The 27,824-nt window shown below is 37.4% G+C and overlaps 1 protein-coding gene across 1 annotated transcript in view; it reads left to right on the top strand.

Moving 5' to 3' along the window:
• Window positions 1–924: 924 nt before the first annotated feature.
• The window catches only part of LOC113564596 (putative serine/threonine-protein kinase STE20-like), a 42,330-nt gene continuing 15,430 nt past the window's right edge, over window positions 925–27,824 (top strand). Inside the window, exons 1-3 of the mRNA XM_026982806.1 lie at window positions 925–1,318; window positions 19,392–19,820; window positions 27,009–27,239. Of these exons, the coding sequence (XP_026838607.1) occupies window positions 1,015–1,318; window positions 19,392–19,820; window positions 27,009–27,239 (964 nt within the window). The 5' untranslated portion in view covers window positions 925–1,014. The remainder of the gene's footprint in view (window positions 1,319–19,391; window positions 19,821–27,008; window positions 27,240–27,824) is intronic.

Raw genomic sequence — 27,824 nt, 5'->3', positions numbered from 1 at the left:
CCAAGTGACATGATGGAACCTCGAGACTACAAAAACACAAAAATGTTCATACATACGCAATAAGCTTTTAGAATTCAACAAACATCACAAACTTATACAAACTCTTTAAGCGGTCAGTCTCGTTTTCTTTTGCCCAAAGAAATTGTCAATCACCTCCGATCATAATTAGACACATTTAAGAATCAAAAACTTTGACAAAAGAAAACAGACGTTTTCTTTAAGACAGGCCCACTGAGTTTTTGGCGAAAAAATTCCTGCATTTTTCTATTAAACAAACAAAGTTTGATAAATAATAGCTTTTGAAAAATTACACTCATAGAAACGAAAGCTTAATGTTCTTGGCAATAACAAAGATAAATAATATCGGCAATGAATAGTAGTTCGTTAACAGTACAAACAAGAAGTTCCGCGAAACCGAAAAGAAACGAAAGCTAAACGTTCTTAGCAATAACTAGATAAGCAATAGCGGAAATAAATAGTTCGTTAAGAGGACAAACATGAAATCCCGCGGCCCCGAAAAAGAAGAGAAAGCAGCACCAAATTCCGAATTTTCTGGGACGTCAGTTGTTAAAATACAAATTTTAGCGACTTCATTATTTTGTACGCATATAAAGAATTCTTTAGTCACTTCACTTCGTAAATAGAGTAATAAAATATCAGATGGCTTAAGGATGAAGAGAGCTTCCATTAGACATGTTTTAGGTCAAAAATTGCCACATCAAACATAAACGAAAATATTATGAACATTTGAAACAACATGTGATATATTTCATATATCCGACGAAAATTTATTTTGTAGTACTTTTACTTTTTTCTTATTTTATGGTCGGTGTAACACATTTTTTAATCACTTTAACTATTTTAATAATAATTTTAATACCTGCTGGGATTATGGTATTACTGGTACAAGCGGTGTCTGAGGCGCTGTGGGAATCGGATATTAATTACGTGCTCTGATGATGAGAATCAATTGTATTTGTTGGTCAGGGTCAAATAATTAGAAATTTATTTATTATGTGTAGTAACAATATATATAATTACAAACTGTTAGAAATACTTAAAAGTGGGAAAATCAGAACGGCTTATAAAGCAAAAGATTTAAACAATAAATGTTTGGCTATTATAAAAGTTTCTGTGGATCAGCCAATGGAAAAGCTTACACTTTTGAGCAATGAAGTTTTAAATATTCGTCGGCTTAAACATAGAAATATAAATACAATCGTCAGTTGCTTTTTGTACAAGCAGTATGTTTATCTAACTTACAATTTTATGTGTTTTGGAGATTGTGAAATGCTGCTTAAAAACGAGTATACTTCTGGTAAATTGCCTATTTGTATTGTACAGATATTTTATTAGTTGTTAATTACCAGTGCTTTTCATACGTTTTAATCAAGGGCATTAAACAAATCCTTACTTATACATAATTCACTTTTTTATCCAAAAAATTAAATTTTATTTTTAAGTATTTAAAAAAGCTTTGACGGCGAAAACAACGCTCTCGGCCTTAACATTTTGTTGAAAAAAGGGCTGATTAATCTTTCTACATACTAAGATACGACATCTGCCGAAGTGGCCGCAGAGCCGGCCACAATCGTTGGCAATCACCGAATTTGAAGCTAGCGTTGGCAAGCCAATGCAGTAATTATACATTTAAACAAGGGAGAACGCTATAGTTGACTATTAGATGCCCGTTGCTCAGCGAGTGGAAGTGCGAACGAGAATGTTAATTAATTTTTTTGCATATCGATAGAAATTGTCATCTAATCATCTAATGGCCGTTTCCGGCCATCTAAAGTATATATGTATATTCTTGAACAGAATCAATAGCCGAGTCTATCTGGCCAAGTCCGTCCGTCCTTATGAACGTAGAGATCTCAGGAACTATAAAAGATATAATTGAGATTAGGCATGCAAATTCCAGAGACGCAGCGCATGTTTGTTAAATGATGTTGCCATGTCCACTCCCAACGCCCATTGCCAAAATTGCCCAAAACTGTCACGATCACACTTTTAAAAATTATTGTGATATTTTTAAATTTTTTTATTAGTCTTGTAAATTTTTTATCGATTTGCCAAAAATCTTTTTGACACGCCCACAAACTGTCATGCCCAAAATTTTTATTTTTGTTCGCAATTTTTACCGATATTCTCGAAAATTAAGAAATTTCTCGTTCGCACATCCAGCTGCATTCATAATAATAGTAGTGCCCACAGATGTTTTCAAACAATCCAAAAATACACCTTTCAAAAAGTTTTGACAAATTTTTTTTTAACTTTTAATGAAACTTAACTAATAGTAGGTGATAATAATGAAAATTTAATTTGGATAATTCATAAGACTTTTCAGAAAGAAATTAAAATGTGAAATTGGACCTAAATTTGATCGGTCAAAATAATAATAGTGTTTTTTCAAACAGCATCACAGCCAAATAAAACATTTAAAGTTTAAATGATTAAATCTATATTAAAGACCTATGTATATTTACTGTTTTGTTTTTAGTATTTAGTTGAATTCCCTTTGCATTACAGCGCTAATGCATGGAATCAACCAAATTCTGGCATCTCTTCACAGGAATAGAGTTCCAAGACCTTTGTACAGCTTCCCAGAGTTCAAAGCTATTGCTCGGATTTATTTCTGAGATCGCTCTCTTTAATTCACACAAAAAATTCTCAATTGGATTGAGATCGGGTGACTGACTGTGGGGGGCTCTTGATGATATCGACTTGATTGGCTGCGAACTAGTTTTTGGCGAGTTTACTTGTATGCTTTCGTTCATTGTCCTGTTGGAACGTCCAAACAAGTGGCATGTACTCAGAGGCATATGAGAGCATCACGTCGTTTAAAATTTAAACATAAATAACGGTCTATTAACTGGTCCATCTCCATATTACGAAAGACTCGCCCAAATCATAATCGATGAACCACCGCGCTTAACCGTTCTTAAGGTATATTTCGGAAAGAAAGCACATAAGGTTGGTCGTCTAACAAACTGCCGAGAGCCATGATGACCATAACATGACTAAAAAGCGATTCAATTTATTTATTCTTGTCAATTTATCTGGGCACTACTATTATTTTGACTGGGTCAAACTAGTGAATCCTTGCAATTAAAGGCGAAAAAGAGTATGAAACAAGAAGAAACCCGAACAAAACTTTACATTCTTATAGAATAGAGAATTACAGTTACTTGTGTTAAAAAAAAGAGGAGAAAATAATGAGAAATAACGTGTTTCTTCACCGGCACTACTATAATTTTGACCGCAACTGTAAGTGCGAAGTATAAACTAGATGAGTAACGCGTATCTGATAATCGGGGAACTCGACTATCTTGCTGAAGTTGTTTTTTTGTTAGCTGCACTCGTTTTTTGAATTTTAATATATTTGATAATAAAAAATATACTTCTATATTTTTTAAAACTTTCCTTTTGATTTTGTTGCTCTGGCTCAATAGTCAAAATATTTATTATGTTTTCACTTTTTCGATGTTACAGCCTCGAAAACACTAAATGTAAATAATATTTCTTCGATTTCACAAAAATATTTATTGTTTTACTGAACTTTTGACTTTTTAAACAAAAAAGGTTTTTTTGTTCCTTACCTTTGGTAGGAGGAAACATAAGTTCTTGCAACCTGTAGCTGTGTGACTACCACTTTACAGAACTTTAAAGTGCTGGTTTACCTATGAATTGCATTATTACCAAAATGTAGATATGGTCAATGAAAACACATTTACATTTGTTAAGTTATATAACTGATATTATTTTTCTAAGTTTTTGCTTACGTAGCTTACATGAGAATTTTAAAACTTGTGCTATCGAGTAAGCCCAACGCAGCGCTTCATCTGCTTGCCTGTGCAAGTTAGATAAGTGGAATTATCCCACAAGTGGCTTGCGACCCGCAAGTGACTTGTTCTTATCATATTACGAGCGCTAGTATTGATTCTTAGGGAATACATACATGTATAAGTTACGAGCAATATATACAAAAATTCAAAAATCTCACATTTTTCAAAACGCATTTGAAACGCAAACCGCATTTCCTTCTGCCTGTTACATACTTTTTAATGAATCTAGTACACTCTTTCACTCTACGAGAAACTTTTATAACACCATCCTCCCACAAAATGCATTACTTCCCATACAATTGAAAAAAATAACTCGTTAATATTAAAAGATATGAGATATACGCATGAAAAACATAAAAATGGATTTAAAATCGTCTAAGTCCTGATGAGAAGCAAGATTAAATTGATTAGATGATAAAAAACAAGAGTCTAGATGTATTGACGAACTACTTCTTGTGGAAACTAATGAAACAGCTAAAATGATTTGATGATAATGATTTATAAGGCGCCTATTAAAGTACAACAAAAAGGTGATATTTTTACGGACAACTTAGAGTACAGATTTAAGCCATTAGACCTAGCTCCGATAGAACCTAGAGTTCTAGTTTTAAAGTAATCTAGTTCTAGGTGGAAACACCTATTCAAATGTACCTTTACGCAATCCTGTAATCCTGGGTTAAGACCTGTGACATTGAAAAGGACAAAAACGACAAATTACCAGGCGAAGATCTATTGAATAACAACGCTCAAGGCAGATTATTTTCCCAAGCTCGTGAAAATCTGCGATCATAACGATTATTGCCAATCCCCTTAAGCAGACCAGTGAGGTAGATGCATATAGTTCAATAAGTCTACTGTGAGCAATGGGAAAAAATATGGAAAGGATGATATCCTCAGACTCGAAAGAGTGACCGGAGCTATCACTAAGTGGCGATTTGGTATACAAAAAAGCCACGGTACACCTTAACAGCTACATCAAGTGGTAGACTTCGCTTTGAAAGCTGTGGAAAGTAAAATGTATACAGGTGGTCTCAGGATGTCTAGGTGCAGGATAGCGGCACTTAACCACAGCGAAGAAGGCGCGAGATATCAACGGCAGCCAGTAATGTACCTTGGACCCGTGAATTAACAGATCAGCTCTAGACCATTGGACTCGAGCCCGCCAAGGGGGCAGAGGGCGAAGGGTAAAGTGCGTATTTTAAACGAGTGCAAGGAAAATGCTCCGTGAATTAACGTGACGTTGCTGGACCTTGGACCTTGCGGAAAGGGAAATAATGGCACGATGCAAGCCTAGCTCGGGTCCAGTCAGTTAGAACGACTTAGTACGTGGACGACTCAGTAAACAGACTCAGAAGTGCGAGAATAATTACCGCAAGTGAGTGAGCATTTGAAGCGAGTCCTTGCGGATCATGATCACTAAGACGAGTCGCTGAACGACGAGGAAGTTGCTTCAGGGGTAGACGACAATCTAGTGGTGTGGTAGTTAGAGAGTGTGGTGTCTTGTGACAGCAGGTCATAATAAGGGTGTTGCCATGGTGTTTCTGAAAAAAAAAGAGCTCTGGTTGGACCTAACTGACGACAAACACTGTGGCTTCTCCACCATAAAATCCTCCGCCTCATTCGAGACGGCGAGGACCGACGTAGTTTGTAAAATTTAAGTATAATCTGTTATACATAAATTTGTAAATCTATATTTGGGAATCTCAGCTTAAAGGTTAAGATCACTCATGGAGATTCTAGAGAATTAGACGAACCGCAAGAACTATAAACCATCGAATACTGTCACGTCCACACTTTTAAACAAAGTTTCGTTTTATTTTTGACCTTTGGTATTTGTATTGTCCATTTCAACTACCTCAGTAACGGGTATCTGATAGTCGAGGAACTTGACTATATCTCTTGCTAGTTCAAAACTGTAGAGCGTGGCAATAAAATGTTTGGCAGTCCAATAGAAATAGGAAAAATAATTTGTATGTTGGAGGTTATATCCTGCAGCTTGCACAAATATTTGATGACAGTAGCTCAGCTACTTTTTCTTTTGAATCGAAAATGATAAAGCGATTTTTTTTTTCTCTTTTGAAATGATAAAAATCGTATATATCTCCCAGTAATTCATAAGAGTTCAGTTTTTGTACAAAATGTTTGCTAGCTGTCTCTCCGCTTTCATCAAGGTTTGCTTACATCTGTAATCCCAAAAAATTTGCTAAATCACTGTTTAAACCCAATATATTTTTTGGTGTCAAAATATTTGTTTGCATCCAGAATTTGTTGTTCATGGGCAAAATCCTTAGATGCATTGATAACATATGTTCTCATTCACAGTCGTACGTTACATTGATATAACTCGATAAGTAGATACAAAATTTGCCGTTATAAACAATCACATTGATTCTCTTTCTTTTTTATTCTTCAAACATGACCCTATTGACGTAGAGAACTTTCGCACTCGTCTGACTTTTTATTGGTATATTACATAATACACTATGAGATTTAATAGATTCCAGATAATTTATAATTTAGATTCCCGAGATCTATCGATAAATGTGAAAAATACATAGGCCATTAATGGGCTTTGAATTTTTCAAATGACGATGACCTTCCCAGTGAATTATATGATGGTCCGCAACGACTACCTGCAATAAATAAGAAGACTTTTGGGAAAAATTCATGAAAAAGATTAAAAAGGAATTTAAAGTTGCAAAAATTTGATCAATTGTACATTAACTCGTACAGTAAAAAGGTAAAGCAAATTCGTTGAGAAATATGTAACATGTAAAAGGAAGCTTATTCGACCTTATAAAGTATAGAAATTATTTATGTTATTGGTGGATAGTAGTTTATATGCTAGACCGAAATCAGAATCAGCGTCCAGAAGCTGTTAATCAGATGCATCTGCAATGGGCAAGGGGAGAGGAGAATACCGTAGTTGTGGAGTAGTATGGAGATTTCAAGAACTACTAAAGCTAAAAAATTGAGATTAAGCATACAGATTCCAAAAACATATACACAGCACATGTTTGTTTTAATTTCTTATTTTATTTTTGTTTTGCCCACCATAACGCCCATAGATATACAAAGAACATGAACCAACAAAATCTGCCCACATATTTGAAATTAAAAAAATTTTTTTTTTTTTACTACTTTATTTGTTCTATTTTGTTTTTGCTGAATTACTGAAAAAATTTGCATCGCCTGCTGTTTCTTTCTTTTCATAGTTCTTTTTTATAAATCAGCTGCATAAGATTTACTACCCTAATAACTTATGGAATATCCTAAATTTATACAACTTATTCAGCAGAAAAACCAGGAAGTTTTACCAATTCAGAACTAATAACCTATAAGCCTACGTCACTATAGAGACGTAGATGTTTATATCCTGATTGAAAGATATTTTGTTGCTCTTTGTGTACTTAGGTATAAAAAAGTCGGAGTGATAGATTTAATGGTATATCGTACAATTTAAATGGTTTTTCTCCTTACTTCCAACTTTTCGTGGCGTTGCAATCTTCGTTCATACGAGAAGGAACGAAACTTAAGAAGGAACTCAGAAGGCGCGGAACTTAAATATATGCAAAATAATACTAATTGGATTTTCAATCAATATTTGTATTTCAGTGTATTTCTTGGATGGAATGTGTAAGGGAACTTTTATTTATAATGGGTTGTCAAATATCTCCCTTCCGCTTTTTTGTTCTTTATTCAATGCTTTATAAAAAGTGTTACAGTGATCGGATTTAGTTCAAATATGCGCCGTTTTGTTCGATAATCTGTTTCCATCTAGACGGCAACTTCATAATACTTCCCTCGTAGAAGCCCCCCTCCTTATTTGCGAAGAACTCGGACAGCCACTTTTCACAAGCCTCTTTTGAGTTCAACTTTACACCACCAAGGGCATTCGCCATGGACAGGAACAGGTGGTAATCACTTGGCGCTATGTCCGGGCTATATGGTGGATGCGATAAAACCTCCCATCCGAGATCCCGTAGCTTCTGACGAGTCATCATCGAAGTGTGTGGTCTGGCGTTGTCCTGGTGGAACACTACACCCTTCCTGTTGGCCAATTCTGGACGCTTCTGGTCGATCGCCTGCTTCAAGCGGTCCAGTTGTTCGCAGTAGATGGTAGAATTAAGCGTCTGGCCATATGGGAGCAGCTCATAGTGGATGATTCCCTTCCAATCCCACCAAACACACAGCAAAACCTTCCTGGCCGTCAAAGCCGGCTTGGCCACTGTTTGGGACGATTCACCGGCCTTCGACCACGACCGTTTTCGCTTGATATTGTCGTATGTGATCCATTTTTCGTCGCTAGTCACCATCCGCTTCAAGAATGGGTCGAGTTCGTTCCGTTTCAGCAGCATATCGCAGGCGTTGATTCAGTCCAGAAGGTTTTTTTGCGTCAAATCATGCGGCACCCAAACATCAAGCTTTTCTTTGTATCCAGCCTTCTGCAGATGGTTTAAAATGGTTTGGTGACTAACTCCCATCTCCTGGGCGATGTCACGAGATGCCACATGCCGGTCTAACTCGATGTATTCTATGATTTGATCGGTATTTGTCGTCACAGGTCTTCCGCCGGCTGGCTTATCCATGGTGTCGTTTTCACCGGCTCTGAATCGTCGAAACCATTCCTCCGCGGTTCGAAGTGATAGAGTACCATCCCCCAAAACACCATTAATTTCACGGAACGTAGAAAAGTTAAATAAAAACGGCATCTGGTCATTGAATTGAGGTATAATAATCTTATATACCTATATGATTTTGATTTATTTCCATGTTCGTTTTTTGAATAAGGTGGAAAATAGTGAATCTAATTCCGAAAACACGAATCGGTCTAGGTGGTGTTTTAGAATTGCTGCTATAATGCAGCCCTGTATTAGAATCATAAAACTATTTTCCCGTTGGTATTTATGCATTTTTAATATACAGAATTAATACCGTTTAATTGATTTAATATATTTTTGGAATCCGTTTAGATAGTTATAAAAATGATCGTAGTTAATCCCTTATTGGATTTAATATTAATCCGGTATCCCTTTGGATTCGTTTCGAATCTGTTAAAAACTAACTAATGTTTTTTTCCAAAACATTTGTTGTCATATCATTCCGTCAGACTGCTGGTTTGAAGAATAGCATACGGTCTGGGAATACAATTGTGTTTTGTGCTAAATTTTCTCCTATACTTGTGTACGGCTGACAATTTTCTGTGGCGGCTACGAACGCCACGTCGATGACGATGATAGCTGACGACCACACAGGACCAACACAATGGCATTAGCCTGTTGTTGTTCCTTTCGCGTTCCCAGGTCTGAGTCAATAACTTCTGCAGAGGAGAATGGAAACAAACGTCAATTTATTCTATAGTTTAGAAACATTGTTTTGTTTTTTGCCTTTTGAAAAATAATGGGTGGATTCTTTAGTCCGAGTGGTGGTCCACAGAACTCATTTTTTGCGCTGTTCTTTGAGAAAACGCTTTTTCCCTATCTTTTTCTGACGACTTAATTGAATGGAAACCTAATTAAAGGTTAAATATTGTAAAATAATGGGCATTTCCCATATTTGTTTCCTAAAATTATCATCATGTTTTTTTTGCAATATGATGACCTATTGACCGCAATGTAGTGAACGTACTTATATTGTACGGGATGGGTTAATATGGGCTTAGATTGACGTCTCTTTATTTTTCAAGTAATAGGGCCTCTATTTCCTTTATAAAGTCTCCATTAAAAATATTTAGGCAATTCAGAATATAGAAAGAATTTTGTGTAAAAAGTTGAATAAATCACTTTTGTTTCCCAAGTATTTTGTCTGGGATGGAACTCACTGTGATTTGACTTTATTGGAAAACCATTCCATGTTCAAGACTACCAGGAACCCTACATTTATAAGCTTGGTCATGACCAATCTTAACATAGTGCGTTTTTTTGTCCATCGCACAATTTCTTGCAGGGCTGGCTGCCAGTTTATGGCTTTACACTTTTGCATGTAAATAAAGCCATGCGTGCGACATGGCTACGTCGTGAGAGAGCGCTAATGCAGATTGCATATCCCCTTGGCTCGACAGGAAATACCTCCATTCTAAAGAGCTCTCTTTCTAAGATGAAAATGTGAAGCGGGAGCAGCAGTCTCGTGTGCCATTATATATTATGTTTATTAGTAAGAAGCGATAGCGTTTTCTATTTTATCTTATTTATTTATATATTCTCCCTGTTTAAAAATATTTTCCAACAAAATCCTTTAAGAATTGTTTTTATCGTTTAAAAAACTCTTTAAAAAAATATATTTTGCGCACCTCTTAAGACTAAATATTTTCAACTAAATATTTTCCAAAAAAAAAGTTTGGCCACCCTTTAAAAATAGTTTTTATCGTTTGCCCACCCTTAAAAAAAATTTTGCCCAACCTTTAAAATTGATTTATTCGTTTGCCCATCCTAAAAAATAATATTTTCGTTTTCGTTTGAGTTTTCCCCTGTTAATTTTGTAAGAAAATCAGTATATTAAATACTTTCAGGTATGTTTAGCTCATAATAAGTGATTTTGTAAAAAAAAATGGTTAATTTCGGCTTTTATATTCAGAATGGGGCGCGGAATGCACTGTTCAGCTGTAGAAAGAGATATTATAAAAAAAACTAAAAAACGAAGGAAAAACAATAAGGGAAATTGCTGAACTAATGCACTGCTCTGCAAAAAAAAGTGTTTCCGCGATTCATTATAAAGATACGAAGGAGAAGCGAGCCTTATCCCAAAAGTTCGACGACCTTTTGATTCGAACTTCAAAAAAAAATTCTTTTATGTCGTCGACAGACCTGAAAAATACTTTGCAGACATCAGTGTCAAGTCGAACAATAAGAAATCGACTAATTGAAAAGGATTTGAAGGCACACTCGGCTAGGAAAGTTCCACTGCTTAGTGAAAAAAATATCCCTAAAAGACTGTCGTTTGCAAAGCGACACCTATACCGTAAAAACTGGAATAATGTCTGATGAAACTAAAATTAATTTGTTCGGATTTGATGGCAAAATACGTCCAGACGTATAAAAAATATTGCATTTGATCCAAAGCACACAAAAAAAAAACAGTAAAACATGGTGCAAGTAACATCAGATATTGGGATGCTTTTCCGCGTTTGGAGTTGGCCCGATATTCCGGATAAAAGATAGGATGTGTGCTCCCGATAACGTTAACATTGGAGGTTTTAAATCAAAAAATAAGGAAGAGCTGTGGGAAAAAGTTAAGTCAGAGTGGTATGCCATTAACCCCGAAACTTGCGTCAATCTAGTGAATTCAATGCCCCGTCGATGCTCAGCATTTATAAAAATTAAAGGAAATACCACTAAATATTAATATTACAACTATTTTTGTAAGATAATTCATAAAAATGAAGTTTTTCTTAGTTTTAATAGTGTTGTTTCTATTATTTTTTCCAAGCGCCAAAAATGAAGTTAATTATTTTTAGTTAATATAAAGAAGAAAATTATATAGAATTATAAAGAAGAAAAAAAATGTTTGTTCCATTTTGTGAAATTTACTTATATATGAATATAAAAAAATTAAGATTAAAAAATATAACTTTCGTTCTGAGCACAAGATTTAAAATCAATGATTCAACCAACTGTATTCCACCACTGTATGTTTGTATTTTATGTAAGTTATGTGAATATCACAAAATCATCGGCTACTCCAGCAGAGACAACTGCTTCGGCTACAAAGTCGACGCTCTCCCGACTCTCTGGCTGGCTATCTGTCTCCTAATAATTTAAATCGGTGAGAATGCAATGCCAAATTTATCAAATTTTCATTTCTATCCGACTGCTAAGCCGGCGCTCTCAGTCGGCGAGTGCATAGGTATCGTAAGAAACTTTATATGTGTGACATGCAAAGACAAATTACGTAGGTAAAAGGGACGGGGACGAGCAAAAGGGAAATAACAATAAGGGAAAGATTAAAGGATTCCTTTTCTAAACGGGGCGCGCCTTTTTTCGCGGAGTCACTTGCGTTTAGATTTTTGTCAGAAGCAGACGCCATTTTAATTAAGTGTCAGTTTCAAAGAAAATCGTAAGTAAATTATTTTAAATAGTGTGAGAAATTTCACTATCTTCAAAAATGAGTGGGTATTTAGTGATTAAATTGCGGTGAAAGAGTGATGAATCGGGTGAAGATTTAAAAGTTAAAATGCCCATTAAATGCCTGTGAATAATAGCGATGATATTGCGCTATTTAAGCGGTGTTTTTGTGATATTTTCCTAGGACATGCCAATGATAAAATCATCGCTAGGTTTTATACTGATCTGTGATAAATTGCTGAATCTCCCTCCAGGTTATGGAACTGCAGGGATGTTTTAGGATCTGTCAACAGTAACACATGTACTTAAGTACATATGTATGTATGTTAATATACAGCGATTTGTTACATTGATTTATTAATATTTACATATTAATCATTGGCTTTTTGGCATAAAGTCGAAAAATTGAGTTACATGGTTCAAACTTCACACATTTTATTGTTATGGCATTATTAATTTGTGACAAAAAAATTTGGCCAGTGCGCCCACGCTTGCCGCCCCTGCACACTAATTGATTGTAGATTTAGAATAAATACAAATTATTTAATTACTTACTTATTTTTTAAATGAAATTTTCTTCATCCAATTCAATATTATAAATATCCTCATCAGAATCGCACTGGAGATCATTTTCATTTTCAGCTGTAGACGGAAGGTCCAAAAGACGTAATACCTCTTTTGAGAAGGGTGCTTTTTTTTCTTTCTCTATCCTTTAGAGAAACACTAGACAATAATGGATCCGAGGAATCTATAGCTCTATAAAATTTATCAGTCATGGTATTGAGCCGACTTAATTTCCTTGACAATCTATCTTTCTTGTAAATTTTGTTGCGTGCTTCAGAAGCATTTTCTCCTAAGCATCCTAGTGAAACCAAGCTCGAATTATTAATCTGGTAACCGTGAACCAATATTTTATGAATTGTTTGTGACATCGGATACCACGGGTAGCTACGCATATATAATAAAAAAGTTGTTTCACAAAATAAGCGAAATTTTTCCGAATTTATATAATAATTGGACGAAATGATGATTAAAAATTAAAAGGCCCATTTCGAAATGAATAAACTTTACTTGATAATTGATCAATTGACCTACTTTCCTAATTTCTTCTTTAACCCCAGTTATCCGGGTCGTCAGAGCCATGCTCGTGGCATCTACACGACTCAGAACTTCTTTCATTTCTTCCATTTTCATATATATCATATATCATATCATATAAGGTTGTCAAATATCTCCGCCTTTTTGTCTTTTGAATTTCGCGGCTATGTACAAAGCGCTGCAGAGCTCGTATCTGGCAATACTATACGCAATTTGAAAGGTCTGACATAACCTACAAAACGACGCTATGCATGATTAGTTTGGATATTGCGTCCAACAGTTATAGACGTGTAAACATGGAGTTCACTAACGCCGAAATCGCGCTTTTTTATTTATGCAAAAAATATTATTACACAATTTTCCTAGGCTTGGTGTGTATAGGTGTGTATATGTTCCTGTTGATAGATCCTAAAACATCAGAACTTAAAAAAAATACAAACAAACATACAATGTAGAAATATTTAGTTTCAAAGGCAACGATAAAAACAATTTTTATAGGGTGGGCTAACGATAAAAACTATATTTAAAGGGTGGCCAAACGATTTTGTTTGAAAGTATTTAGTTTTAAGAGGTGGGCAAATGAAAATATTTTTTTTAAGGGTGCACAACCGATAAAAACTATTTTTTTTTATTAGGGAGGGAAAACGGTTTTTATTGAAAATATTTAGTTATGGGACATGGGCAAACGATTAATTATTTAATATATTTTCTAAACTAAACATTTTTTTCACAATTCTAAGCATATACAAAATTTGCACGACAAGGTCATTGCGATAGGCGACACCGATATGCTAACCTGTAGACCTCAAATTCTCGACTCAGTTATCGTCAGCTGAGTCAAATTCAAACACAAATTGGAAATTTGCATAGCACCGAATGAAGGTCATGGACGGTTGGAGAAAAATTTTATATTGGCTCGGGCGGCTTGCACACCAAACGCCGCGCAAGCTACTTGACACAGTAGACGATTACCAAACCTAAAACTCCCTCTCTTCGGCGGGAACTATTTAGCGTTCAAGCGGTTATACTCATCGTCATAAGAACCTCATTCACAACGATACCCAAATACCAACGATTGATAAATTCAACTACTTTTTAAATTGTTAATCAGGGGCTGCACTGGAAGTTAACTGACCTAATAATATATATAGCTTACGTTTGGATAGTCGGAGGTAACTTGGGTCAATTACATCAGAATCCTCAGCATCGATGTTGCCTATCTCAGTCAGGCACACGCCTCGACATAGTGATTAAGAAATTTTGGCACGTAGAAGGTTTTGAAATTATTGGTACCAAATAAACCCAGGAGAAAATTTTACGTAAATAGCATTGCTGTAAAAATACCTCGTTTGAATCAAATGTCAAGGTACGTTTCCCATTTAAGGCTCCTTAGAACTCTTAGGAGCCTCCTACGAAAACGCAATGAAACGGTTTGAATCATTAGAACGCGCCTTGAAAGTGCCTACATCCCGTGTATCGGCATAGTACAATGCTAGGACGCACTTCACCTCTGGCCAAATGTCGTCCCGCACATTGTAGGTATTAATCGCTGAATCAGCGCGACCTCTAATACCTACTTTCCTAATTTCTTCTTTAACCCCAGTTATCCGGGTCGTCAGAGCCATGCTCGTGGCATCTACACGACTCAGAACTTCTTTCATTTCTTCCATTTTCATATATATCATATATCATATCATATAATATATACCTCTGAGGCACGCGGTGCTACCCAGTCTCTTTCCTTTGTTCAATTTTTTCGTATTAACTCTTACAGGATTGTGAAATAAAAACTGAATTAATTATTTTTGCTTAGATTGTTACATTTAATTCTTATAAGAGTGTTGTGCGAACTGTTGTTGCATTGAAGCAAATGAACATTTTGTGGTGAATTTTCCTTTCTTTTCCTTTGTAGTTATTTGAAATTGGGCGTGGTGGTCTGTACTTATAATTTTTTGGCTTTTCGCCTACTAAGGTACGGTTGCCACACAATCCACTTTCCTGTTTTTATTTATTTATTGCCGCAGCGGGTATCGGATTTTATATGTTATTTTTTTTTATTGGCAATTTCTTTCTGCTCGCGTTTAAGCTACCCACATGATCGATTGACTTTCTATTAATTGATCGCAGCCCTTTGGACTTGCGAATATGTCCGAGTGGGAAAGTCGACGCAGCAGGTTGGCTAACTTTTTCTTTTATTAAAACTTTTGCGCCTCTGAAGAATGTCAACTACAAAGGGTATCATCCACACCGCAGCGGCTCGTTGTATTTAACACAGAAATATAAATCTCTAATTTCAATCATTATTCTTTGTTTTTACTATCATAGTCTCACAGTGTCACTCACGCACAACACTATTAAATTTATATTTTCGTTTTAGAAATTTTATAAATATTATATGCACTTAAATAAGAATTTCGTTGAATTTTCGCTGCAGTCGAGGGCAGCGATTTTAGGATGGGGCTGGGCTCAAGATGAAGTTTTCTGTTGAGACCAGAGAGAGGCAGGTAATGAATGGTCAGCGCACTTCCGTCGGTACACTGCTTCCGCTGCTATTCCGTTCGCTGACTTTTAGTCGCTGCCGTCGTCGATCTGTCGTTGCTGGTCTTTCGGCTCGTTGCTCTGTTGCTGGTGATTTTATGGTTTAGCGGCTATGGTTTTGGTAGCCGCTTGAACTTCTGCTGCCACGATGTGGATGGCTCGCTATATTTGCTTTATATGGCGCTACAATTACTTGAGACCAATTGAAGGCTTCTTATAGCGGAATATCCTTCGGTATGATAAGTACCCACATCTCGCTCTTGGACAGACTTGTTGTATCTATCTACAACAATGGGACAAGTTTCGTATTCAGTATTAACAGCCGAGTCCATATTACCGTTTCTACGCTAAATTGTCTCAGGTTTAAATCTTTATGCATTACACTTACAAAAGTCACATTTCCAGTGCAGGGATAACATGAGCCTGATCGGAACACTATATCATATAAATGCCATGGGAATCAAGTTTCGGAAAGAAACTTATATAACATAGGTAAAAATTTTCGAACAATCGTATGTAAGATGGTAGTAGTGACCCGGGTTTTAATATCATTGTTTTGAAAGAAATATATATTGACCATAAGTTATGGTCATAAGTAAGACCATAAAACGGTTTCATTAACTATGAAAATATTAGCACAAATTGTCGAAAATATGATGCAAGACCAATAAACTGTCTTACTTGGGAAACTGACTGTCGAGGAGGTAATTTAATTTATGCTTTTACGCGGATTGGGTCGAATTTTACCCTCCATTCCACGCATTTTTTTTAGAAGCGATATTCAATAAATCACCAACTTTGGATAGAATTCTTAAAACCGTTCTTAATATTTCAAAGGCTTCTTTAGTTTGTGATACTATCATAATGTCATCCATATAAACAATAACATATTAGTGTGCAAGTTCACCCAATGCTTTTATTACTGCACGTTGTAATACGGATGGAGCATTTTTTAACTCGAATTGGCCCTCCGGAGTAACGAATACTATACGTTCAATACAATTTGGGTGAATAGGGTGAATCTGGTGAACCGCTCGCCATATCTAAACAAGAAAAGTACCTATCGCCGCGTAGCCTAGATATTTGGTCGCTTATTAGCGGCAAGGGATAATTTTCGGCAATGGTGTTTGCATTTAATTCACGGTAATCCACGCATAGTCGATCAAAACCGTTAACAGAAATGACAGACTTAGTCTTAAAAAGATCAATCTTTTCAATAGTTATTGTAGCTCCAAAATTCTGATTTTAAATCTCGCGCCCAATTATTATTTTATAGTTAATGAAACTATTAAGGACTACATGAAAAAGGACTTCAATCGGGTATCCGCGAATCGAATATCAGCGACGCCACGGGCAGCGCGTTTCCTAGGCAATGACATGCTGAACTTTCAAATGAAGACTGCCTCATTTCGACACCAAACTTAGTATTTATAGGCTTGTGTCAGATCAAATCTACGCGACTATGTTCTTGCATTTTTGTCGCGTCAAAACCATGCGTCGAAGTTCACTTGACTTAAGGCCCGAAATTGCTCGAAGTTCGGCGCACACTTCTTACAGTTATGTCGCGCCTAGGCTACCATTGGCCCAGGCATCGAACGGACACAAGACGAATTCTAGAGAATTCTGCAAATTGCTTTACATTTCATCATTTATGTGGCTGTCCAACATGCCTGCAAGTTGCGTTTAATTTTAATTCATTTGTGGCCGATATCTCATATATGCAGTATATTTTTTTATTGTTATCGCCCACCTCTTGCACAATTTCCACCACAGATTGAAAAAAGAGAGAACGCTATAGTCAAGTGCCGTGTCTATAAGATAATCGGTACTCAGCTAAGGGATATGCCAAAAGAATGGAGCAATCGGCCAAGAGAGTTTTCTAACTATTATACAATAATTCTTTATTATGATTGATCAGTTAATGTATGATGGCTGTAGCTAGCAGTGACATTGCTGGTGACATTGCTAGCTAATTTCTTTCAATGAACTTTTAGTTTATTATTAAGTTGTTATTGGAACGATTTAAACAATTGTTGGCAAAAAACGGGTATTGAAAGGACAAACAATATATTGTTTAGACATTAACGAAGACTTAAATCATAGGCGTTGGACAAAGGTTTGAAGTACTCGGCGTTTATACGGACGGTCAGACGGACATGTTGACATGCAGCTTCCAAATTCATAGACGCAGCGCAAGTTTGTTTCTAAATGTTGCCACGTCCAGTCAAATGCCCACAAACCGCACAAAACTGCCACGACCACATTTTTGGAAAATATGATATTTTTTCACATTGTTATACATCTTGTAAAGATACTATTCACTTTACTATCTCTATTTATGGAATCCATATAATTCATATTGACCATGCAAGTCAATGTATTGACGGTATTAATTTTATATAAAACAAACTCGCTGGCACTTATTGTCACACCAAAACGTTGACATGGAAAAGAATTTCTAAGGAAAAAATACAAATATTTACGGTAGCTCGAATTTGCATTGTACTTGTCACGGAGCCTTCATTATCAAATATTCACTCGTCTCTGAGCCTGAGTTGACGATGTTGTGCAACTTGTTGCAATATGGCCCAGCTGTCCACACTTGTAGCACTTTATGGTTAACATGTCCCTCTTTAAAGTAAAGCTGCTGTGTGTCTGCTGGCACACACAGACAAACACTCATTCGCCCTTGGGCCACTGTTGTACATGTTTAACAAGATGGCTGCAGCGTCTCTGCACTATCATATTGTTGAGTAAACAATACTCTGAATTCTGGCCACTTTATTCCACCGTAGCAAATCTGGGATAACCATTGAGATGCTCCTCCTTCTAACGAGTCGCTTAGTGCCATAACCAAAGCGCTTCCATCCAACATATTTTCTGCCCTAATTATGTCAACAGTTTTGCGAAATGCAGTTGCGTCCGCATTTGCAGTGTCTGGGTTAGACTTCGGTAGGGTCACTTTGTTGGTTACGCCTTTATTTTAGAGGTCTGCATGGATTTAAATAACTCCATAAAAGTTTTGTTTTGAGAATCAAATAATGCACGCCACTGTTCGTTCGAGAGGTCTAGGGATTAGGCCGATCCCACTTCTGATGACGGGTTTGACGGGTCCATCTTGATAGGCACAGCAAGTCCCCTGTGTGTTCTTCTTTCGATCGTTCTAACTGTGAGACTAACCAGACTAACTGTGAGCGTCGCTCTCTCTCAAAGCTTTACCTCGATTTCGCCACTTCGCAAGTATTTCATCATCCTCCTTTCGTTACCACGAAACTCTACAAAGCTACAACAACAGGCGGCATGCTCATTTGAGTATACCTACAAACGATGCTCTCTCAATAACGGAACGCTCTCTTTGAGAAATGTGGCCAGCTCCTTATTTTTAACATGACTTAATAATAACAATTTCTGTTATATTCAAATAATAATATTTTAGAACCACTTAATCTTCGACATGTTTATAAATTTTGATATTTATTTAGCATATCACCTCAATAGTAAATATTGATCCAGTTATTAATAGGAAACATTTTAAAGTTTTAAACATATTATTATCCGACAGACATATTCTCATTTTAAAGACACTTATTTCGAGTTATGTGTTTTTTTTGACAATCACCATATAATGCTAAAATAAACAGGCCAGTTAAAAACAATATACAGCAGCAATACTAGAGTATTGTCATAAAATAACTATATGGTAAAAATTATCAAATTGTATTGTAATTGTTTTGTGGGGTCTATGTATGTATATATATTATGAACTTTTTATTATTAATTTATTATTGATGTACATAGTACATACATGACATTAACAAATTTCTTTTTAATGGCGCTTATTATTTTTCAGGGTTTCCCGAGGTTGTAATAGCACTAATTTTAAAGGATGTATTATCAGCGCTTACTTATATTCACTCTGAACATTATGTACATGGATCTATAAGGGCTAAGCACATACTTATAAGTCCAAGAAAAGCTGTTATATCAAATTTTAGTTACTGTCAAAGTTTTATTAGTCATGGAGAAAAAAAACCGTTTATATTTGGATCAACGGTGGGAATAGAAAAAGAGTTGTATTGGACGGCGCCAGAAGTTTTATATCAAAATCTTTCCGGTTACACTGAAAAAATAGATATTTATTCCATCGGAATTACTTGTTGTGAAATGGCAAATGGTTTTCAACCGTTTAAAGACACAGAATTAACATACATGTATATTGAAAAAGTGCGTGGAACCCTGCACTTGCTACTGGATAAAAGCAGCCTACTGGAAAATCAAGGTAATTTTTATCAAAAAAGACAAAGGATCTAGAGCCTTTACTTCGTCGCGCCTTAGATGGCGCAACAAATATTTTTGTTATATCGATAGAAAACGGCAAAACTAATAAAAACAAGATAGAATGCTGTAGTCGAGTTCCCCGACTATCAGATACCCGTTCCGGTATCGATTTTCTGTAATATCGGGGGAAATGGGGAAAAAAAATAATAAAATGAAAAAAAACTTAGAATTTTGTAACATTTTATAACATTTTTTTAAAAATGTGGCCGTGACAGTTTTGTGCGGTTTGTGGGCGTGGCAATATTTCGAAATAAATTTGCGCTGCCTCTATGTCTCTGGAATCTGTATGCCTAATCTAAATATTCTACCAATTATAGTTCCCGAGATCGATCCGTTCATACGGACAGACGGACGGACGGACAGGTGGACATGGCCAGTTCGTTTCGGCTATTGATCCTTATCAAAAATATATATACTTTATTTGGTCGGAAACTCTTTCTTCTGCCTGTTACAAATATTTCAAAAACCCTGGCGTAACAATTATGACGACTTGTGGACGTCTCTAGAATTTGTACTTAGCGTTAGCGGTATTGGTAGAGGGCGTGATCGCTGCGGGTTCGTTATTTCCTTCTAACAGGATGTGGATGCTTATGTTTTGAGATTGAGCTGGGCGGCGAATCCAGGTTTTGAATGGAGCGCGCTTCAGCAAAGTTCTGACGCCAAATTTGTATGAGTCTGTAACGCCATCATTAGATGAACATTTCTATCATAAAGTGGAACTTGGACAGCACAACTTTGGAAATACTCACAATTCGTGAGTATCTGGACAGCAATGATAGCAATTTATCCATGGTAGTTAGCCTATAGATCTGTGGAAGGATCTAGGTCTGCCGAAGCAAAGTATGCGTCAAGAAAATTTCAAGATCGAGAAAGCGAGTGCACACCAGCCGGTTAAGACCTACAGTAACGTGAACCCAAGGATTCTGATAGGATTAGACCATGAGCACATGGGAATACCTATGAAAAATACAAAAATTGAATCGGTGGTGTTCTTGCAAATGCAATGACATAAGTTCACCGATACAGAAATATATGCCTCTTAGTCGTCTCATAGGATCGTCTTCTGGGCTAGATGGTCAGGGAATAATTTCAAATAGAGAAATTTGGAGCGCAGCCAATCGCAATTAGTGAAGAAACATTGGTATAGCGGCAAAGCAACCCGGACCATGTCAATCGTTTGAAACCCCGAGAATGATATGGGTTCACAGCACTGTTTTTCATTGTTAATCGTAAAATAGGGACGATACCACCCTCCCATCGTTCCCCGATTAGGGGTGTTTTTATCCGTTACTCGTTGAGTATACAAGATTCTTAAAAAAAAGAATGCAACTGGTAGAAGAAAGGAATACCATATAAAGTATATAAATTAATTAATGATAGTTCGCACCGTCTTGTGATATTGTCATCCGTCAGGTTTTTCTCCAGAGGTGAAGGGCTTTCTTCGATGACTACTCCGAGGGGAAAGATTATTGTCTACGTTGAGAGGAACTCTCCCCTTTTAACTACCAGCCTTGTGGTCTGGCAGAGTAAATAATAAAGATATGTTTTACGACGTTTAGTCGGAGTAAAAGTCCCGAACTCCTTGATGAACTCCAAGTTACGTTCACTCAGCTGGTCAAGATAGGGGAGACTCAGAATATCTCTGTTGGCGGTGATGTTGAATGATGGGGAACTCGCTACCCCTGGAGTTCGTATTTGGGCCTTGTCGTGATTTATAAAGATGGTGTCATTTATCACGACGCGATCGTTGAAGGTGATGAGTTGTGTGCCACGTAGGTAGACTTCTGTCCCGTTGTCCACCGTGACCCTGGCTGGCCGGTCATTGATGTTGATGATTCCCTCATTCACGCGGGCTAGCGGGTGTAGGTTGCTTGGTTGCGACTCGCAATGGGCTAGCACGCTTGCGTGTAGTTCCCTGGCGCATGAGCTTTCCATTGATAGTTGACAAAAGGTAGCCCCCGGCGTTGGGGTGCAGTTTTTGATTGTATGGACAAAAGATCCCCTATGGGGGTATCTGTGTGATAAATCTGCGTGATCTATAATATTTGGATTAACAATATTATATTTCGCCAGTGTTACAGCCAACATTAAATTCTGTAATTCCATCATAAGCATTCTATTGCTAGCCAGCAGTGTCTCATATAAATGGCCGGTGTCAATTTAAATATTTTTATGTGTTTGCAAAATTTGATTTACAGTTGTTGGTAATCTGTTTAATGGTAAATGGTAAACGGCCATGCTCGTGATCGTGTGCGATTTTAACGATCGCTCGTTGTCGCAGTCAATTACTTTGGCCTTTGGAAGGAAATATTTTTTACCCGTTGAGAAAATGTCTATGTGTAGCAAATCTCCTACATGAGAAGGAATCGGTGACTCGCCAAACTCTCGTTTCTTTGGATGCCTATCGTATTTAGCTTTCGCGTGTTTTGGACAATTCCATTGGCCAGTTTGGCCATTTTTGGGAAGTAGTACTCTGTGAGAACCTGCTTGACATTTTCTTGAGCCGACCGGTGGGCCCTATTGTGCTCTGCTAATATTATTTCCCTCCTTTCCTCGACCCCAAAAAAATGTCTGTAACACGGTTTTTGCAGTGCCAGAATTTTGTAGTCGGGAGTCTCCAGACTAAGTCGACCTGCACCGTTGCTAGCGTGTGCAAATCGCAGTGGAGGGCGTTTACTCCCTTGGGGACTATTGTATCCGCAAGGTCATTGAGTAATGACTCCTTGTCGGTGAAGTTGATTGCGTGTCGTTTCATATTTTTCAAGAGAACGAATGAGCGTTTTAGCGGAAAGTGGGCCTCTTTTAAAATTAGTTGATGCTGGAAGCAATTTAGGGGCTTATCCGTAGTTTCTATGGTGTGAGTGAGGGAAATCTTACTGTGAATGGTCGCAACGCATGATAGTACGTCCTGTTCTCCTATGGCATTAATTTGCTGCCTAGGCATGGCAACAGCAACCAAAATTTCTTTTCCCGGTTTATAGAATACCTTCGGACCCGTTTCCTCGATGCGTCCCTTCCACCTTTTAATTTTCGCGTTAGGGTTAGATTCTGATACCGAGAATGACAATGACTGATGGTCAGTGAAGATCGTTATATCGTTATATCTTTCACCTCATATAAATAGTGTCGCAGCTTGGCCAACGCCCAAACGATGGCTAATAATTCCGTTTCATTTGTGCCGTAGTCCATTTCCCTATCCTTTAATGTCCTCGAAATCATTGTAATAGGACGGTTCTCTTGGGAAAGCACTGCTCCAATACCGTAGGCTGAAGCATCCGTCGTTAAATGGAATGGCTTCTTGCAATCCGGGTATCTGAGCATAATATTATCATGGAGATATCTGGCATCGGGTATTTATCCGGGACCGTCCTATCGTTTAGCTTACGAATGTGTATGACCAATCGTCTATTTTGATTGCCGGCCGTTGGTTCCTTTTTTGTTAACCACCCATATTGGGTTGTTATAAGGAGACACCGACTACTGAATTATACCAATTTTAAGCAGGTCCTGGATTTCGTTGTTGACAAAATCTGCTGCCCCCATGGGGTATGGATATAATTTGGCGTAAATGGGCTCTTCGCTAGTCGTTCTTATCGTGGCCACTACCGACGTGTTTTATGGTAGGGCCTCGTTGGGAACTGCGAAGGCGTTTTTTCGGCCTTTTATCATCCCCAGAAATGTCTTCTTTGCCAAAGTTGGTACATCCGCGTTTGTGAAGTTGACGTCAGTGCCTTTATGGAATGAAATCTTCTCAACCTGCTTACCCCATTTGAGTTGGGCGGAAGCAAGGCAAGGTGATGCGCCGGCCTGTGTTAACAGATCGGCCCCGATTATTCCATCGAATAGTGTAAAATCTGGTAAAATGAAAAAGGTCACTTTCAAGTTAAAGATCGAGACGAAGCATTTTTTTATAACAGTGATGGCGCCATGAATTGAGTGAATTTTGAAAGGTGAGTTCACCGGGCGGATACCCTTTAACTCTTTGTGAGGTCGGATGAAATTTTTAGACGCGCCGGTGTCTATAAGGAAGTTCATTCGTTCGTAGTTAAAATCATACTCGCCAATGGCATCGTTGTCTATTTTCAATTCCGCTTTGGATGCGGTGACGGCATATGCTCCTGTCTTTTCTTCCGCATTCTGCGTTATGAAGTTAATTTTTTGTTGTTTCCTCACGGCGCTCAGAGGTGGCTGGTCTTCTGTTCTGGTAGGCAGTTGCCTGTGTCGGCTGCAGCATCTTAGAAAATGAGGGGTCGACCTCCATAGGCTCCGATGCGCCGTTGTTTTTGTAATTTATAGTATTGTGCGGGACGGCGTGAACCCGTGCCTTATGCTGCCTATTGAAATATGGATTTTTGGAATTATTTTGTTGTGGGTCATGGTGGTCGTACTTGTCAAGTTGACGACCCTGCGTTTTTGCAGTAGGTTTGCGATCTTTGTCTTCCTCACTTTTTGCGAAACTGGCTGCAAAAACGTACCTCTCGTGGTTAGAATCAACTTTTTGCGCTAAAGTCAGAGCTGACGGCATGTCTTTCGGCTTTGTCGCGAAAAGCACGTCAGTGAGGTTGCGTTCAAGTCGCGAAATGAAAATACGTAAAGCGTCATCTCGAAATTTTTCGCACAATATTTTTGACGTCGACGGCTCGTGAGACATATGAGCTTTGTTTGTGAGTAAGGTGAGTTTTTTCTCGACCTCATCATATGCAGCTATCGTTGCTTGTTGCCATGAAACGTATCATTCCTGTGACCCTGAGAATTCAGGCAGATATTTACCGGCGCCTAAAGTTACGCTACATGAAAAATTATTAGTTTAATTATTAGTTATGTCTATGGGTTCGTAGGCTCTAAATACGGTTGCTGCCATCTGGTTGGCCAGTTCCTGAATTGACTGAAGCATTTCATTTTGTGCGAGTTGCTTTTTGGCGGCCTCGTCCGCTAAAGTGTTGGTTACAATTGCCTGTATTACAGCTTTGAGCTGTTCTGGTTCTGTCGCCAATGCGGGGGGACTCGCGGTTACACGTCCTAGAGATGAAGCTAGATTTTCGCTATCGGACTATGAGTCGGTGGAGTATGGTTTATTATTCCTATATTGTGAGAATCCGGGCTGCATGAGCGGTCCAATTCGCCTAGGCATGCAAAAGCTTACTGTGTGGATAGCAGTTGACCAAAGACAAGCAAACAATAAATAAAGACAAAGGCTGCAGCGTCGAATGTCGCGCTTGAATCGAATAAAAACATAAAACAATAATGAATAATTTCAGTTGAAAATAATTTTTACGCTGAACACTGGCCTTGATTTATAATTTTTGTATTATATATTTTTTTATTTAAAAAAACGCTTCTGTGCAGCGGTTCGTTGCACATAAAAATATTAACAGACTTAAATGCGTTTAGAATTGGTTCTTAGTCAGATGATTTTTTTTCAGTGTATGTGTTATTTCGTCACTTATTTCCTTCACTTTTCCCGCGCCGCTGTCTTTTGCTTTGCCGCCCGTGTTTGGGTAGCAATTTCAGAAGCTGTGTGGGTGGGTTGTGGTTCTTACCACTAGTTGGGCGCCAATTTATTAATGATAATTCGCACCGTCTTGCGATGTCGTTATCTGTCAGGTTTTTCTCCAGAAGTGAAGGGCTTCCTTCGATGACTACTCCGAGGGGAAAGATTATTGTCTACGTTGAGAGAAACTCTCCCCTTTTAACTACCAGCTTTGTGGTCTGGCAGAGTAAATAATAAAGAAATTTCGAAGTAAAAGTAAAAAAGCTCTTTATTCTGGTGATTCTTAAAGCTAACAAAGACTCGCAGCGGCCACGCAAATATTCTGTGTTTGCCGGCTGCGCACGGGTTTCCGGCTATAATCTAGCACGTTTCTAGTGACCGAATTATTCTACTGTAATACTCATTTACAGTAATGCATAATTTCCATAGCTGTGGATCGTTTCTCCGCTTGCTTAGCTTAGTTAACTTCCCTCTATTTGGAACTTCTTATTATATACATGACGTTCACTGCTTATATGTAAAAAAAAATACATTCCCGTTGTACTGTTATTCCTTTGGACAAAAATGCTGTGTATTGTTCGCTTATTTGGTCCAAGACAAAGTCCATTCTCAGCACTGGGTATAGACTGCCGAGCACAGTGATAGTCGTCCGATTTTGAGCAAACATAGAATTATTATATCCGTTAACTCGTAGAGTAAAGAGGTATACTAGATTCGTTGAGAAGTATGTAACAGGCTGGAGGAAGCGTTTCCGACCATATATAGTATATATATTTATGATCAGGATCTATAACCGAGTTGAACTGGCCATGTCCATCCGTCTGTCCGGATAAACGCCTCAGGAACTTTAAAACTACGCAGCACATTGTTGTTTCCACGCCCTCAAACCGCACAAAATTTCCACTCCTACTTTTAAAAAAGATGTGTGGATATTTTAAAAAGTATTATGCGACATCTCCAAGCAGATGGTCAAATTTGCGAACAATATCCCTAAGGAGAGCATTACCGATATCCAGACCAAGGCAGTGGCGGTGTCCAGCAGGATTGAATCCTGCACAGAGCGTCGCTGTATTTATCCGTCGAATAGATATTTCTAATTTCCAAGGCCAAGGCTCAGTTGCCTTGGCCAGTCTGCCACGCCCACACCTTTGCAAAGTGTTGTGATATATTTGAATTTTGTATATATCTTGTAAGTTTTAATAAATTTGCCTAGCAACATTTTGCCACGCACACTCTAATGCCCACAAGCCGTCCACACTTGTTACGAAGTGTGTTTAAACAATTTTCAAGTTTTTTTTTCATTTTATTATTTGTTTCTCCAATTTCACTAGCCCAGTCGATTCCGTCCGTCCGTCTTTGTGTACGTCTCAGAAACTATGTATAAACTATTACAAAAAATTTAGATTACCTTTGCAGATTCTAGAAACGCCTTCGCTGTGTCAGCGAACTGTCACACTTTTAAAAATGTTTTTTTTCTCATTTTATTTTTTATTAGTCTTGCCAGTTTGTATCGATATTCCAATAATATTTTGGACGCACCCACAATTTTTAATAATGTTTTAATTTTTCTTTGTATTTGATTGTGCATTTGCAAAAAGTCCTTCAATACTGCGCAACTAAAGCTTCTTTTAATTTTAGGATCTGTATCAATGGATCACACAATTAAAGGAATTGCTCGTGATGTAATTGTTAGCAAATCATTTTCGGAAGACTTTCATCAATTCGTTGAACTCTGCTTGAATAAAAATCCTTTATCTCGATGGGCTGCATCAAAATTAATGACACATTCGTTTCTTAAACAATGCCGGAATACCAGTCTTTCAGACCAATTAAAAGGCCAAGAAATATCAAAACATAAAATAAAAGAACGTAAGTAAGCTTGCACTAACAACTTAGGAAAATACTTAATCCTTATTTAACAAGGTTAGTACCATTAAAAGCACAATTTCGCACTACTGTGCAATTAAACCTCTTTTGGGAGGTTTTCGGTTTTAAAACTGTTGTCCAGATTAAATTAAAATTTCTAATATTTGAAACGAAAACAAGGGAGAATGCTATAATCCGATACCTTTTACTCATCGAGTGAAAGCGCAAACGAGAAATTTTATAATTTTATGTATCGGTAAAAATGCCGAAAAACGGAAGCAAAATTTTTTTGGCAAATCGATAGAAATTTACAAAAAAAAAACAAACAAAAAATGTTAAAATTTCAAAACATTTTTCAAAAAGGGTATGGCAGTCGTTAGAGTGGGCATGGCAACATCATTTAACACACTTGCGCAGCGTTTATGTTTTTAGATTCTGCATCCTACTCTCAACTTTCTTGCTTTTATAGTTCCTGAGATCTCGAAGTTCATTCGGACGGACAGACAGCCGGACAGACGGATATGGCCAGATCGACTCGGCTATTGGTCCTGATCAAAAATATATGTACTTTATATGGTCGGAAACGTT

Source organism: Drosophila erecta, unplaced genomic scaffold (genome assembly GCF_003286155.1).
Source record: "Drosophila erecta strain 14021-0224.00,06,07 unplaced genomic scaffold, DereRS2 tig00000219-arrow-pilon, whole genome shotgun sequence".
Taxonomy (NCBI): Eukaryota; Metazoa; Arthropoda; class Insecta; order Diptera; family Drosophilidae; genus Drosophila; species Drosophila erecta.
This window is presented reverse-complemented; position numbering and strand designations above follow the sequence as displayed.